Source organism: Puma concolor, chromosome C1 (genome assembly GCF_028749965.1).
Source record: "Puma concolor isolate L17-30 chromosome C1, mPumCon1.1.hap2, whole genome shotgun sequence".
NCBI lineage: Eukaryota > Metazoa > Chordata > Mammalia > Carnivora > Felidae > Puma > Puma concolor.
The window spans coordinates 107,295,901-107,311,837 of record NC_141674.1 but is presented as its reverse complement, the minus strand read 5'-3'; the positions used below and the strand labels follow the sequence as shown (position 1 = coordinate 107,311,837).

At 44.4% G+C, this 15,937-nt stretch overlaps 1 protein-coding gene across 2 annotated transcripts; it reads left to right on the top strand.

Annotated features, from left to right (window-relative positions):
* The first annotated feature begins 6,936 nt into the window (after positions 1-6,936).
* RPTN (repetin) lies at positions 6,937-12,275 on the top strand. Of its 2 annotated transcripts, XM_086718249.1 has the most exons (4): positions 6,937-6,968; positions 8,350-8,507; positions 9,186-9,611; positions 9,648-12,275. In XM_086718249.1, exons 2-4 carry the CDS (start codon positions 8,370-8,372, stop codon positions 11,517-11,519), a joined length of 2,436 nt encoding a protein of 811 aa, XP_086574375.1. In that variant the 5' UTR covers positions 6,937-6,968; positions 8,350-8,369; the 3' UTR covers positions 11,520-12,275. The 2 variants fall into 2 exon arrangements, with proteins under 2 accessions (XP_086574375.1, XP_025784259.2); XM_025928474.2 differs by having other exon boundaries at positions 9,186-12,275.
* The last annotated feature ends 3,662 nt before the right edge of the window (positions 12,276-15,937 follow it).

The window sequence follows — 15,937 nt, the reverse complement described above, 5'->3', positions numbered from 1 at the left end:
CAGTGGTCAGGAAGAAATAAAACTACATGAAACCACAGATCTGCTTGCCATAGAGGGTCTTGAAGAGCATGTTAAGAATTTTGAACTTGAGGGGCACCTGGGTGGCTCAGTCGGTTGAACGTCCAACTTAGGCTCAGGTCATGATCTCGAGGTTTGTGAGTGAGCCCCACATCGGCTCACTGCTGTCAGCACAGAGCCCACTTCAGAGCCTCTGTCTCCCTCTCTCTGCCCCTCCCCCACTCATGCTGTCTCTCAAAAATAAAAATAAATAAATAAATTTAAAAAAGAATTTTGAACTTGATTTTTATGGAAAAGTGATAACCCTTTATTCTTTTTTTTAATGTTTATTACTTTTGAGAGCGAGCAAGTGGGGGAGGGGCAGAGAGAGAGGGAGACAGAATCCCATGGAGGCTCTTGCTGTCAGCACAGAGCCCAACGCGGGGCTTGAACCCATGAACCGTGAGATCATGACCTGAACTGAAATCAGGAGATGGACACTTAACCGACTGAGCCACCCAAGCGCCTCCCTAACCTTTTATTCTAATGGGAAACTGTAACCCCCCCTTGAGAAGAGACAATCACTCTAGGGATAATGTGAAGAATGAATTAGAAAGGAAGACTGGAGGCAGGGAGGTGTTTTGGTAGCTGCACAGCAGTCCCAGCAGTCCTGGCAAACAGAAACGAGGCCCACTCCTGAGCAGTGGCCAGAGCAAAGGTGAGGCAGGGAGAGACAAGAAACAAGTTAGGACAGAGTCTCAGCACCAGCAGACCTCAGGGAGCACACACTGGCAGAGGTGGGAAGACATCCAGTTCAACCAGTCATGGCTTCAAACCCCTCCCTCATTTAAAGATTAAGAAAAGGTCACAAAGTAGAAACATCGTTTCCAAGTTCACAGTGAAAGCGGGGCCCTTGATGAGAAGCCAAGGCCTCCACTTCTCTGCCCAAGGGTTCTTGGGGGCACCGAAGTGAGGAGCAGGAGAAGCTGCAGGGAAAAGGGGGGAGCCGACCGCTTTTGCAGGGGAACAGGCAGATGCCTGATTTCCACACACCCAGCCACCCCACATTCACCTTTTCCCATCCTGAAGGAGCTGACTGGGGGATGGAAGTATGGGAGCTGGGGAACGGAAAACACCGATGTAACCCCAAGCGGCTTGCTAATAATACCTAAAATACAATTGAAACTTCAGAGACTACAAAGCATATTTATCTACCTTCCTTGCCCCATTTCCTCCACTCCCACTCTACCTCAGGCCACATTCATTCTTTCGGTCCACAAACCTTCAGAGGGTGCCTACCATTGTGGGTTCTTGGTGGCTGCTGGCTTCCAGGCGTTGCGCAAGCCCCCCAGAAGGCACAGAACCGCAGTGCTACCTTGAAAATATTATGCCAGGTGCAAGAAGCCAGTCCAAAAAGGCCACATTTTGTATGATTCCACTTACAAGAAATTTCCAGAATAAGCAAAGCTATAGAGTCAGAAAGTAGGTCAGTGGTTGCCATGGGATAGAAGAGGGCAGAATAGGGAATGAGTGCTAATGGGCACAGGGGGGATGAAAATGTTCTAAAAATGAGGTTTTAATGATGGTTGTACAATACTAAAAAGCACAGAGGGGCGCCTGGGTGGCTCAGTCGGTGACTCTTGATTTCAGCTCAGGTCAGGATCCCAGGGCTGTGGGATGGAGACCCCCATCAGGGAGCTCCATGCACAGCACAGAGCCTGGTTAAGATTCTCTCTCTCTCTCTCTCTCTCTCTCTCTCTCTCTCTCTCTTTCTCTCTCTCTCCCTATGTCCCTCTCCCCCACTGAGTCTCTCTCTCTAAAATAAAAATAATAATAATAAAAGCATTGAATGTCACACTTTAAATGGGTGTATTGTATGGCACATGAATTACATCTCGATGAAGCTCTTTAACAAAAAGAAGAACTCAAAAACCTGACCTGAATGATCCAATTTCTGTCACACATGGCCAACTTTAGGGGCATCTGTTTTGGTCTGGAGCAGTGTTAACTATGTTCTAGGGTTATCTAAAATTCCAGGGGCTGTGCTTGGCAATAACTTCTTACACTTTCTAGCTCATTTCATGGGGGACATGGCCTGAAACATTGGGGAGGTAAGGGATGATGTATCCAAAAACAAAAACTACAGAAGAAAAGCCTGGGCTACAGGCTATCAGACAAAACCTGTGCACTAGACCCCCAGGAACTCAACCTCTCTTTCCCTTTTGGCTCAAAACACATTTTCTGACAAGGTTAAAATATCGCTGAGGCCAGTGTTAAACTTCAAAACCTACTAACTCTCACAGATGTCATTAATAGGGAGATGGCCTATAATTAGCAGGAGGGTATATCATCTGCAAGGAAAGATTTTAAAATGAGAACTTATTTGTGTAGATGATAATAAATGACCTTTCAATATCAAGAAATCTCAAAGACTTTTATGCCTATTAATTAGTCCCACTCTTTTCCAGAGGAAGGTGGTCATTTTCCCCATCTGCAGTTTATCTACCTGCTTAATTCCAAAAGCTAAACAGGAATGGAGGGCTTGCCCCAAGCTTACACAGGGGCCTTCCTTTGTCAGACAAACAGCCGTTCTCTGGGTCCTTAGGATTTCATCTCATTGAATAGACACCCAACTTCTCAACAGCAGGAAAAAGGAAGTCTAAAGAGCTCTGTGATAATTATCCCTAATGATTTGGTCAAAATATGCGAGGAGACTCCCTGAAAACTCCATTAGCTCAAAATAGTACCTGTCACACCCAATAGGCACATCTGCACCCCACAGAAAATGAACAGCAAAGGCTTTAATAAGGTCAAGACCTGAAAACAGTGGGCAACACGTGGAACTTCTTCCATCCCATTCTCTCCACTGTAAAGACAGAAGAGCAGCTTTAAAAAAAAAATAATAAGTATAAGCATCTGTCTTATCTCTCCAAATAGATTGTAGGTTGCTTCAGTGTTGGAATCATTTAGGTAGGCAAGAAGCATGGGAAAATAATAAATATTTGACTGGCTAAACACCAGAAGGTTCTCATTTCAAAGTTGGATTCCTTCAGAGCATGTCATTAGGAAATGACTCTGTTCTTAAGTCAGCTTTTGTGGAAAACAATTTCTCTCACTGTGGAGTGGGCAATCACCAGTCCTGTTCCAAAAGATGGTATGAACATAGGGGTTGCAAACAAGGGCTTGGGAGCCAGGAAGGTGCAGCTTCAATCCCCAGCTCATCCGTTGCAGGCTGCATGACCCTGGGCAAGTTATTTATCTTTCTCTAACTCTCAGTTTCCCTGTTTGAAAACTGACAATAATATTCCCTGCCTCATAGAGTTGGGGGAATTAAGCAAGACAACATATATAACATATAGCTCAACATAGAGCCTAGCATATGATAAGACCTCAATAAATTGTAGCTTAAAAAACATCTTGTCTTTGAGGCCACAAGGCCACAGACCAACATGAATGCAAATAAAAGGAAAACACACTGAAAAACAATGAACAAAAACAGTGAAGATCCTCATGCAAGTTACAAATGCTAGCTAAATGACAGGACCCCCACAATCCCACTCCCCCTCCCCATTTTCCACTGAGTAAGACTGAGAAGCACAAAGTTCTGAGGCTTTTAACACATTTACAAATACAGCAAAGTTATATTTTTACAACCTCTGAAGCCCCTGCTAACCCTAAGATTAGAATCACAAAATCTTAAAAATATTAAAAAAGATCGCTTAGAAATCAGTTCAACCCTCTCCTTTTACAGATGAAGAAATCCAAGACCGAGAGGTTAAGTAATTTGCCCGAAATTGCCCACTATATTCCATGATTTCTTCAAATATGTGTTATATTAAGCCTCTGCATCCTCCCCCTCTCTTCCCTCTAGCCAAACTCTCCCAACGCCCTATCAATGACAGTACAATGTCTACTGCAAAGGAGAAGCCTGTGTATCTTGTGTCTCAGTGAAATTGAAAGTTCCTTAAAACAAAGACTGTGCCTTTGTCTCAGGGCCTACCAAAGAGCCCTCCACATGCTCACACAGACCAACTGACTAACTGAGCAACACACAGTTCTCTGCTCATCCTGTAGGAACTTACCAAGCATCGAATGAATGGGTACATAGCAGACCCTACTTTAAGAACATCATCTTTCTCAGGGGGAACCTGGCTGGCTCAGTCAATAGAGCATGTGACTATCGATCTCAGGGTTGTGAGTTTGAGACCCAAGTTGGGTGTAGAGATTATAAATAAATAAGGAAGCAAACAAACAAACAAACAAACAAACATTTTTCTCTCCACTGCAGATTCAGGCAGAGAACTGCCCATCTAACCAATGAAAGAGTTTCTAAGGAGCCCTGGAAAATACCAACATCTTGGGGGCCACAGTTTTGCCACTCTATTGCAATGGCTGTTGTCTTTACCCTCTACCCACTCCACTGACATTCCCCTTATTTGCCTCTGGGGTCACCAAAATTTCTCTTGGTTTTTGCTTCTAATGGGTAAGAAGAGACATAACTGAATAGTGCTTACAAGTCAAGATTCAAGGGTGCCTGGGTGGTTCAGTCAGTTGAGCGTCTGACTTCAGCTCGGGTCATGTTCTCATGATTTGTGAGTTCAAGCCCCACATAGGGTTCTCTGCTGTCAGCCTGACAGCACAGAGCCTGTTTCAGATCCTCTGTCCCTCTCTCTCTCCGCCCCTCCCCTGCTCTCTCTCAAAAAATAAATAGAACATTGAAGAAAACCAAGTCAAGATTCAAAAGCAGAAAGAGAATCTTGGTATGACCCCACTCTCAGGATTTATAAACAGACTGAAGCAAGTCCTGACTGGTACTGGGAGAGCCCAAAGAGCAGAGGATGCAAGCAGGAAGGCAGATGGCAGGCTCCCAGAGGCGGAAAGCCTGTGGGATGCTGGGAGGGGTGCCGAATCTGAGACCCCAGTGAACCCCTTTCAGATGTCAAATTTCTTCAGCACACCACAGTTCTCTGAGCTATCCAGACCTAGAGCCTAGAGTGTCTCCTGGCTTCTCCACCTTCCCTGCCCCTCACCTAATCTGGTCCCTAACCTTTCTTTCCCTCTATCATCCAGCTCCTATCATGTAGTTCGGAACTGCGTTGTCCAAGTCATTTCTCACATGGGCCACACAATAGACTGCTAGTCTCCCTACTCAGAAACTCCTCTTTCCAGTTCATCCTGTATCCTGCAGTATCTGATGACCAACTTATCCTAGGTTGCCCAGAACTCTCCCCAATTTTAGTGCTGAAATCTCATGTCCTGGGAAACCCCTTAGTCCCACACAAACTGAGACAGGTGGCCACCTTACTGCAGTCAGATTAAGATCTTCCCCCAGACAATGCTTTACTCATGTCATTTTCCTCACCAAAATGTTCCCCATCTCCCATTTCTCATTAAAACTAACCCTAAAGCAGGCCCCAAATCTGCCTCAGAGAATGTATAAGAACCAGAGGTGAGAAAAAAAAAAAAGAATTCTAGGCCTGGCTGTCATCATAGCCCTGTGGAACCCTTAGCAAGTTACTCAGTCTACCTGGACCTCATTTTCCTCATCTGTAAAATTAAGAGGCTAAAACTAGATTTCCTTTGCCATTCCAAAATTTTCCGATTCGATTCTTCTGTACACCCGCTACTCCAGCCAGACTTACCAGCTCACCGCAATCCAAACATGTCTTATAAAATCTCGCCTCATACCTTTGTCCTTTCCCTTCTCCCCACCAGGATTTCTCTGCTTTCTTCCTCCCACCTGAATCCCACCAGGAACAACACAAAACCTACCTAATGAAGGGAGCCTGGGCATAGCCCATGAAGACTCCTCATGCACCTAGGTTTTCTAACTCTCAGCACTTCTCATGTCCTGCTTCTGCTGCTCAAACTCCTTTCTATATCAAGCTTCTTTATTCCAAATGGACTAAAATCTCTGCACTTTTGTGATTGCCTTGCAGAATGCTGAACACACAGTCAATAATAGCAAGCAAGCATCATAATTAATAACTGACTGGTGTATGGACGCACAAGAAAAAGTCCAAGCAAGGATGTAGATGTGAACAAAAGTAGAAAGTAGAGACAAATTTAGAATTTTTTGCGCTTAAACTAGATTCTGAAATGCTTCTATAAATCAGTAATTGACTTACTCCACAAAAAGTTACTGAGACTTTCCTATGCATAAGATATTGCTGGCACATCACAGGCGCAGAAGTGGGGAATAAGTCGTGACCCAGGTCTCCAATAGCAGCTCTACTCATAGATATCATAGCATCCACATTTTCCTTCACCTTGTGGCTTTTTAGGAAGACCTTAACAGGCTCTCGTGGCAGCAACTCCACCATCATCGCACCCTTCCCTCTCAAAATTAGTCGTGTATTTACTTCTCTCTCTAGCAGGACGAGCCATTAAGTGAAAAAAAAAAAAACATTAAAATTAAAACAGGTCGATAGATTAAAATATACATATCTACCGACACAAGCAAAACAGCACAAAGCAAATCTCTTCTAGGAACTATATCCTGGCTATTTACCTACAGCCGCTAGTCTCTACTCTGACAGATTTTTATAAAGTGACCATATCAATACCCTTCTTTGGTATGACTTAACTGTGGTCCTCCATTAGCCATGGTAGGCAACATATATGAAGGATGAACTCAACCTACATATCTGTCTTTTGGGACCTCCACAGCATGCACATGCACACACACTCCCCTAATTAAATGGGGCTGGGACTTGAACAGTATCGCCTACCTAATGACAAACAGGTGCATGAGTAAGTGGGGGAAGTAAATAAACCAAACGGTCTGCAGAAGGAGAGGTCAAGCTGGGCTGAGCCGGGCTGGGCCCAGAGTGATTCAGGCTCCACCACAGAATGGGTGTCTCCTGGGATGGCCTAGCAGGACAATTAAAATCCCTATAAATACGATGGGTTTTCAACTCTCTAGTATCCTCTGTGGCTTCTGAATCTTCTGCTCATTCCTCCTTAAGCAGGTAAGGCATGCATGGGGAGGAGGGGGAGGAGGGGGAGGAGGGAGATAAGTAATGGCAGTCTCTATAAGGCTCTTGATAGCAGCTATAATGTGCTGGGCTAGGGGGGTCTGAGACTGCTCCCTGTGCATGACAGGCCTGGGTAGAATCCTGCTTCCTTTTCTTGGTTCTGTCTGAGAATATGATGATAACTGGGGTGGCCCACTTCCAAGCCTGTAAAATATACATGCCTTTGTTTTAGCATGTCCTGGGCATCCCAAACCTGAGGGCTAGAACTACTGGTGAATAGCTTAGTCTCCCATACTGGAGCATTGACCTTGCATGCAAGTAAGGCAAGACCCAAAAGTTTAGAGCTCATCAGGGACAAGGCCCTAGACCACAGGGCCACAGTAGCATTCAAGTCTCAGTGCAGTGAACTGCCATAAGGGACTCAGCCTGTCCCATGCAATTCACTGTTTGCCATGCATCATTATAGACGTCACTGCATGCTTTTGGAAGTCCAATGTGCTTTGCAGTTAGGGCTTCTTGGAGGCTTATAAACTCAGTAACTAGAATTTGTATACCACAGGCAAAATACCATTGAGATCCAGATCCCCAAAGACCTGAATCTCCCAATGTAGCCAGAGTGAATCTAGCTGATTATATATACTTCCTATCATCTGTGCAGTTAATTTGGCTTGCTATCTTTATATGTAATCATTTTTATATCCATTGATTCTACTTTATAAGCATATCCCAAGTGATCATCCAGGCCAGGAGCACTTGCTGGGATTTAGCCTCTCAAAAAGTTTGCTTGGCCTATGGCAAGAGACCTCTGGCCTTCCACACTTGAGCAAGGCTCCTTAGAAGACCTGTTTGGCAGGGTCTATTTAGTTGGTGGAGAATTATGTCTTACTGTACTGGCTTCTGGCCCTGCCTCTGTGGGCCTCCTGATATCTCTTCCTTTTTGTTCTAAGAGAGTTTCAATCAAGCAAGTCCCACCTGGAGTAGGGGATGGGACATGGAAACCACCTACCATATGTTTTTTGCTTTTTAGGAAATTGCCACTTTTCCTAGCAGGGAACCCATAGCTGGCACCCATCACCCACTATAGCACATAGTATTTGGAGCCTGATTGTAGATCAGAGGGAGTGTGAGGTAAGGCTATGAAGGGGCTCTGTCATTTTTTTTTTAATGTTTATTTATTTTGAGAGAGAGGGAGAACAAGTGTGAGTGGGAGAGGGGCAGAGAAAGAGGGAGAGAATCCCAAGCAGGCTCCATGGTGTCAGCATAGGGGCTTTGTCATTTCTTAAGCTTCTTTCCCTGACCAAAAAGGGCCACTTGCCCTCTAGAAATCTGTCTCCTGGTCTTCATCTTAAACACGAAATCTTGTTTCTTCTTTTAGGTTCACCCATCTTTGCTAAAATGGCTCAACTGCTGAACAGCATTCTCACTGTGATTGAGGTGTTCCAGAAACATGCTAAAGAGAATGGGAACTGTACCTCACTGTGCAAGAAGGAGTTGAAGCAGCTGCTCTTGGTTGAGTTTGGAGACATCCTCCGGGTAAGATGCATAGACTCTGACCCCATGGAGTCAAGTGTGAGTGATTCTGACACCTGCATCCAGGGCTTGATGTTTTTTGTTTGATCTGGTCATGTTCCACCCATAGCTAAAGATTTTCAGGCAGCTCCTTAGTACTTCTCTCCCAGAACACACACGTTTACAGGCATACACACACACACCTTCTTATAGCTGAGCTTGACAGGAGAGGGTACAAGTTCAAACCAGAAATCATTTCTCAGAAGAAATTCTAGATTCATAGCTTGATTTCTATACTTGAGTGCTGTACACACATCTTCTCATTCATTTATTCATTCATTCAACAAAGAGTTGTGGAATACCTATTCCATGCCAGCACCATCCTAGGCACTGCGGATGCAAACATGAACAAAACCAGCTTCTCTTCTGTCTAGGATCTCATGGTGTGGTTAGAAAGAAGTAGGTAAATAATTACAACATAGCATATAATGGAATAATCATGACCCCATTGGTCTAGCAAGGGATGAGGTTCAGAGGACCAGTTTATCAAAAAGACTAAACCAAGCCCAAGCCATTTCAAGATGAATAGTGACCAACTGAGGAAGGCTCATACAGGACTAAAAGGGTAGGGGTGTGGATACCAGCATACATCTTTGTATCCACAGAACAACTGATTTTGCTCTTTGTTTTATCTTCTCACAGAGACCAAATGACCCAGAGACTGTGGAAACCATCCTGAGCCTCTTGGATAAAGACAGAAATGGACATGTTGATTTTCATGAATATCTCTTGTTGGTGTTTCAATTGGCCCAAGCCTGCTATCATAAACTAAATAATAGGTCATGTGGAGATAGAATCTCTCAGCAAGAAGGGGAGCAGGAGGGAACACAAGACCATAAGTTCCCAGAAAATACAGGCAGACAACACAGGCAGAGGCATGAGGAAGAAAGGCAGGACTCCCATTGCACTCAGTCCGAGAGACAAAACCAGGATGTACACCAGGATCAGTCTGAGAGACAGGGTAGGGACTCCTGCTATGGTCAGGCTGAGAGACAGGATATGGACTCCCATTGTGGTCAGTCTGAGAGACAGGATAGGGACTCCCACTATGGTCAGTCTGAGAGACATGTTAGGGACCCCCACTATGGTCAGTCTGAGAGACAGGATAGGGACTCCCACTATGGTCAGTCTGAGAGACAGGATTCAGACTCCCACTATGGTCAAAGATGGAGTCATAAATCTAGCAGTAGCCAGCCTAAAAAACAAGGATATATCTTTGCCTTAAATCAATGTGAGAGACAAATTCACAATTCTTGTTATGGCCAGACAAACCAACAGGAATCAGGTTTTTATTATGGACCGTCTGGGAGGCTGGATCAGAAATCAGGTTATGGTCAGAGAGATAGGCAAGAATTGGACTCTCAATATAGCCAGACAGACAGACAAGGCCAGAGTTCCCACTCTAGCCAGACAGACAGACAAGGCCAGAATTCCCACTATGGTCATACAGACAGACAAAACCAGAGCTCCCGCTATGGCCAAACAGACAGACAAGGCCAGAATTCCCACTATGGTCAGACAGACAGACAAGGCCAGAATTCCTGCTATGGCCAGATAGACAGACAAGGCCAGAGTTCCCGCTATGGCCAGACAGACAGACAAGGCCAGAATTCCCGCTATGGTCAGACAGACAGACAAGACCAGAGTTCTCACTATGGCCAGACAGACAGAGCAGGCCAGAATTCCCGCCATGGTCAGACAGACAGACAAGGCCAGAGTTCTCACTATGGCCAGACAGACAGAGCAGGCCAGAGTTCTCACTATGGCCAGACAGACAGACAAGACCAGAGTTATCATTATGGCCAGACAGACAGACAAGGCCAGAATTCCCACTATGGTCAGACAGACAGACAAGGCCAGAGTTCTCACTATGGCCAGACAGACAGAGCAGGCCAGAGTTATCATTATGGCCAGACAGACAGACAAGGCATGAGCTCTCATTATGGCCAGACAAATAGAGAATGCCAGGGCTATTGTTCTGGCCAGACAGACAGAGAAGGCCACAGTAATTGTTATGGTCAGACAGACAGACAAGGCCTGAGTTCTCACCGTGGTCAGTCAGAGACTGGGAAGATAGGGCAAAATATTTACCTTCAAGGGAGGGAAGAAATAAGCAGAGACTCGTATGTTGAGCAACCAGGAAGTTCAGGGAGACTAAGTCAACAGACTCAAGGACAAGAAGTGGCTCGAAATCAGGGACAGAGATTTCAGTCTAGGGAAGGGCAGCAGAACAGCCACCAGGCATGGGAGCCCGAGGAAGATAACCAACACCACCAACACAAACTCATAGCACAAATCAAGCAAGAAGTGCCACATGGTTATAAAGAAGGTGAATGGCAATCATGTAGTGGTGAGCAGGGCCACAGACAGACACAAGCCAGGCATGAAGAGAGGCAGAGCCACCAGGCAGAAGGAGAGCAGGCCTGCCAAAGCTGGGGCAGACACGGTTGTGAGGGTCAGGAAACTCCATGCAAGATGCAGGCCAGGCAAAACCATGAAGAGGAACAAGGCCATCAGAGTCGGGACAGGCAAACCCACGAAGATGAGCAGACCCGTCAGAGACAAGAGAGGCAAACCCACGAAGATGAGCAGACCCGTCAGAGACGAGAGAAGCAAACCCACGAAGATGAGCAGACCCATCAGAGACAAGACAGGCAAACACATGAAGAGAATCAAAACTATCAGCAAAAATGGCATAGGCAAACCCTTGAGGAGGAAGAAAGGTATCAAGGGTCCCAGGATCAACAACCTTATGGGATCCAGCAAGGCCGTGCTAATAGAGAAAAATTCCACAGGAATGAAAATAGCCAGAGGCAAAATTCCCAGGGAGGATGCAGTAACCTGACCCTCCATCCCACCCAGAGCAGTGGGAGGCCCTCAAGGGGCGAACAGGGTGGAAGTCACCCTAACAAGGTAGCTTCTGCTCCCAACGCCCTCTATAACTATGTACAAGAGCAGAAAAGGAATCAGCGCTAGGTTGTGCACACACCAGAGCTAAAGCAGCCTGAAGCCAAAGAAATCTACATGTCAAGTTTATCCTTACTTCTGTTTAAGAGATTGAAAATGTATGTCTTCCTTCTCTCTTCTATCTACTTGTAAAGATGCTTTGAGGACTAGTATTCACTTTTAGGGCATTTCCGTTCTTTAAGCAGCAATTCTAGGGTGTTCCAGTTGGGTTAAGTCTGAGTGGCAAATTGGGTGACATAATCAGATCCCAATTTTGATTAGTTTGGGGATTTAAATCATTTCCTGGTTTTCCCTCTGTGTAGGTGGGGACATGGCTGGGTCACTGAATGGTAGAAACTTCTTCCAAAAGTTCAGAAACAGGAAAGGTATTCCAAAAATACATATTACAGCCCGAGGACAGGACACCTGGTCTTTTGTGACCTTGGCTCCAATGGACAAAACACCAGGAATTGCAAACCTCATAGCCTAAAATGAAACACGGTGAGATGCTGCTAGGAGAGTCAACTCTGAAGTCCACAACACCTCCCACACCTAGGCTCCCAACCCTCACCAGAGGGACATTTCCCTGAGCTGCTACAGCTGACTTGACTGGTTCCAGCTCCATAGCATTCCAGTTTCTGACCACATAAAACAGAGAGAAAGCATATGTCATCTGCTGACAGATTCCAACAAACCAAAACCGTCCCTCCATTGCTCTGGAAAACCCTTCAAAGAAAATCTATGGAAATGTATTAAAATATCCAATAAATGATTGGTGAACAATGACCTTGATGACTCTTTTCCTTCTTCATGGTGGAGATATGCTGTCCTATCTTCACTTGGGTGCTGCTTTCCAAGGACAAGATCTCATTTCTTGACTTCTAAGATGACTTTGTTCTTTGAGTTCCTGAGCACTGAAGAAGGAGAAAGAGGAGGAAGTTGGGGCAGGGGCGGGGAGAGGAGAAGGAGAAGAAGAAGAGAAGGAAGAGGAGGAGGAAGAAGAAGAAAAGGAGTCAATATGAAACAAATAACAAAAAGTCAAAAGCAATTTATCTAAATATCTTCAGCTCCTTCCACCACAGAGGAGTCAAAGTTGACCCTTACCCTCATTCACCTCCACATTCAAATAGTCATTAAATCTTGCCAACTCTATATCCTTCATACCTCTTGGATCTCTTCCCACTTCTCCATTTCCACTTCCTTTATCTCCCTCTTGTTCAGTGGCTCCCAGTGACTTTAGAATAAAGTTCATACTCCTTAGCATGACACATAGGCCCTTCACCATCTGACCCAGATGACCTACCCAGTTTAGTCTCATGAAGGGTCCCTCCCAGGAGTACCCAATGCTCCAGCCATGCCAAGGATTTGTCTTTTCTTAGGATACCATGGTCTTTCATTAATTCATATCTTTGAATATACCATTCCATAGCCTGGAGTACCTCCCTTCCCTCTTCTGCCAGGTAAAAACCTGGGCACCTTCTGTGTCTCAACTAAAACATCACAGCTTCTGGGAAGCCTTTCTGGACACTCCAAGCATTCCTTCCTCTAAATTTCCACTCATTTCTCTTATAGGCTTTGTCACACACTTTTCTGTGATTATCTCTCCTACCAACCTGGGAATAAGACCGTATCTTACTCAACTATGCACTGCTCAGCACTTAGTGCAGCCACCAATGTCCAGGGACACTCATTAATTATTTGTTGAATAGGTGAGGAAATTAGTGTGGAAATAGAAGGAGGAAATTAGTCTTCAGGACTAATTTAGACTTCAGGAAAAAATAAGCTAAACATTTACATAGTAACAGACAAAAGAGGCTAATTTTGACCCTTATTTAATCAAGACTCAATTAATGAAAGAGCAACATTTTTCTATATTTAAGCAATGGCACATTAAATGTCTAGAATTATGAGATTTGAATTATTAGAAATCAGCAAGTGAACCCCAGAACTACTGAGTTCAAGACATCAATAGAGCTGTAATCCAGGAATCAGAAAGTTGGGATCCAGAGCTGCTGGCACTAATGCCAAAACTGCCTGTCAACATCCATGTTCCATAACCCTATTTATCAAAAGAAATAGCAAAAATCACTGTACCTTGCAAATATCATGGAAACACATCTAATTGGAAAAACATAATTCATATCGAGAACCCTAGCTACAAGGGAGTCTAGGAAATATAGGAGATAAGAATGGATATTGAGGGCCATCAGATTCACCACAGGAAAGATATACAGATTCATAACAACAGCCCCTTTTCTAAAGAAGATTACAATCTAGTAAGAAACATGTGTACAGCAAACAACCGTTAAATAAGGCAAGATGTCATAAGTACAGGAAAATTGCTGTCCCTAGGAATGCAAGCTGGTGCAGCCAGTCTGGAAAACAGTATGGAGGTTCCTCAAAAAACTAAAAATATAACTACCCTATGACCCAGCAATTGCACTACTAGGCATTTATCCAAGGGATACAGGTGTGCTGTTTCGAAGGGACACATGCACCCCCATGTTTATAGGAGCACTATCAACAATAACCAAAGTATGGAAAGAGCCCAAATGTCCATCGATGGATGAATGGATAAAGAAAATGTGGTATATATAAATAATGGAGTATTACTCGGCAATCAAAAAGGATGAAATCTTGCCATTTGCAACTACGTGGATGGAACTGGAGGGTATTATACTAAGTGAAATTAGTCAGTCAGAGAAAGACAAAAATCATATGACTTCACTCATATGAGGACTTTAAGAGACAAAACAGATGAACATAAGGGAAGGGAAACAAAAATAATATAAAAACAGGGAGGGGGACAAAACAGAAGAGACTCATAAATATGGAGAACAAACTGAGGGTTGCTGGAGGGATCGTGGGAGGGGGATGGGCTAAATGGTTAAAGGGCATTAAGGAATCTACTCTTGAAATCATTGTTTCACTATATGCTAACTAATTTGGACGTAAATTTTAAAAATAAAAAATAAAGTTAAAAAAAAAAATTTGCTGCCCTAACTCCAAAAATGGAGTAATTAACTGTGTGGAAGGACTGAGAGATGCTTGCATGGAGGACAGCATCTAAGCTAAGGCCATGATCCTGGGGGAGTGGAAATGAAAAGGGTCACAGCTCATCCTGGCCCTTAAGGTCAATGGGGATGCCCATATGTTGGCTGCTATTTACATGGCATAATTGTTCAGGGGTAAGATGGGTTTTCCCTACAAATGTTCTCTATAACTGAGACCCTCCCCAGAAAGCTAAACTAGAGGGTGGAAAATAAACCCAAAGCTGAGAGGTCTCAAAATCGGGAAGCTACTAAGGGTTCCTGGGGACTCTCAGTGGGTCAACCAGGTAGTGAAGAGAGGGAGAGATTTAGGCATTCTAGGCAGGGGGAAGTATGAGTGCCACATGGTGAAGGAAGGTCCAAGGGTGTTCAGTGAAGCAAAAGGCACATAAGCTGAACACTAAAGAGAGAAAGCAAAGAGTCCAGCCTGGAGGGACAAATAAAGCCAGATAACGGAGGACTTCAAAATCTACCATGAAGAGTTTGGAATTTCTTCTGTTAGTAGTAGGAGCCACAAAAGTTTTCTGAGCAGAAAATGAAGGGAAAAGAGGAAAGAGCAGGAGAGATGTTTGGAATGACGAGAAATGGCTACTATAAGGGTGGAGTTAGATAACTTTGGTCTGGGTAACTCCCCATCACAGGTACAACATAAATACAGGTTGGGGGAGGGGGTATCCTGGCTCTAAAGCCAAAAGACAAGAAAGGGGGTTCACCCTAAGAGGGTACAAAAGCAGAGAGGAAAGACATCCTACTGCACTAACCAGGGGTGGACTCTGCAGCAGGCAATAAAGCAGCTCTCTGGATCTAAACCAGAGAGCAACTTTCTGAATTTCTTCAACTGGAGCAACCAAATAGAGACCATCCCTTTTAAGCATGATCTCTGCTCTCAAACTCTGAGAGAATCATGCACCCTGTGAAGCTAATTCACAGAGCGTCCTCCAAATCTACCTGCACCAGAAAGATACCATTCCCTTGTAAAAGACATCTTCTCCTTGGGGTTCACTCCTCAGCTGCCTTCTCTTTTCTAACTACGGTTATCATATCCAGTCCTACAGCTCCAAATGTCATCACTATTTCTAAGCCTCTCAAGTCTTCATCTCCAGCCCTACCTCTTTCCTAAACCCCAGACTTGTGTGTCCAAATATCTCCTTACATTTCCACTGGGACAGCATCTCAATATTAGCATTCCCAAACAAGAGTCTTGAATTAACCTGTTTCTCCTTCAATTTTCCCCAGTTCAGTAAGTTGGGAGGACCACCACATTGCTCAAGCAAACGCCTAGGAGAGACAGTCTTTATTATAATCATTCCCTCTCCCAAATCAAACTCATCAGCAAGTCCCTTTGTTTCTGTCTCAAAATACAGTGTAGCCCAGATCCCACCATTCTTGTCATCTCCC

Bases quoted from the DNA above. Each gene is read 5' to 3' on its own strand.
- RPTN (XM_025928474.2), top strand. From the start codon at position 8,370: ATGGCTCAACTGCTGAACAGCATTCTCACTGTGATTGAGGTGTTCCAG. The intron at 8,508-9,185 runs GTAAGATGCATA...ATCTTCTCACAG, and splicing joins AGTTTGGAGACATCCTCCGG to AGACCAAATGACCCAGAGAC.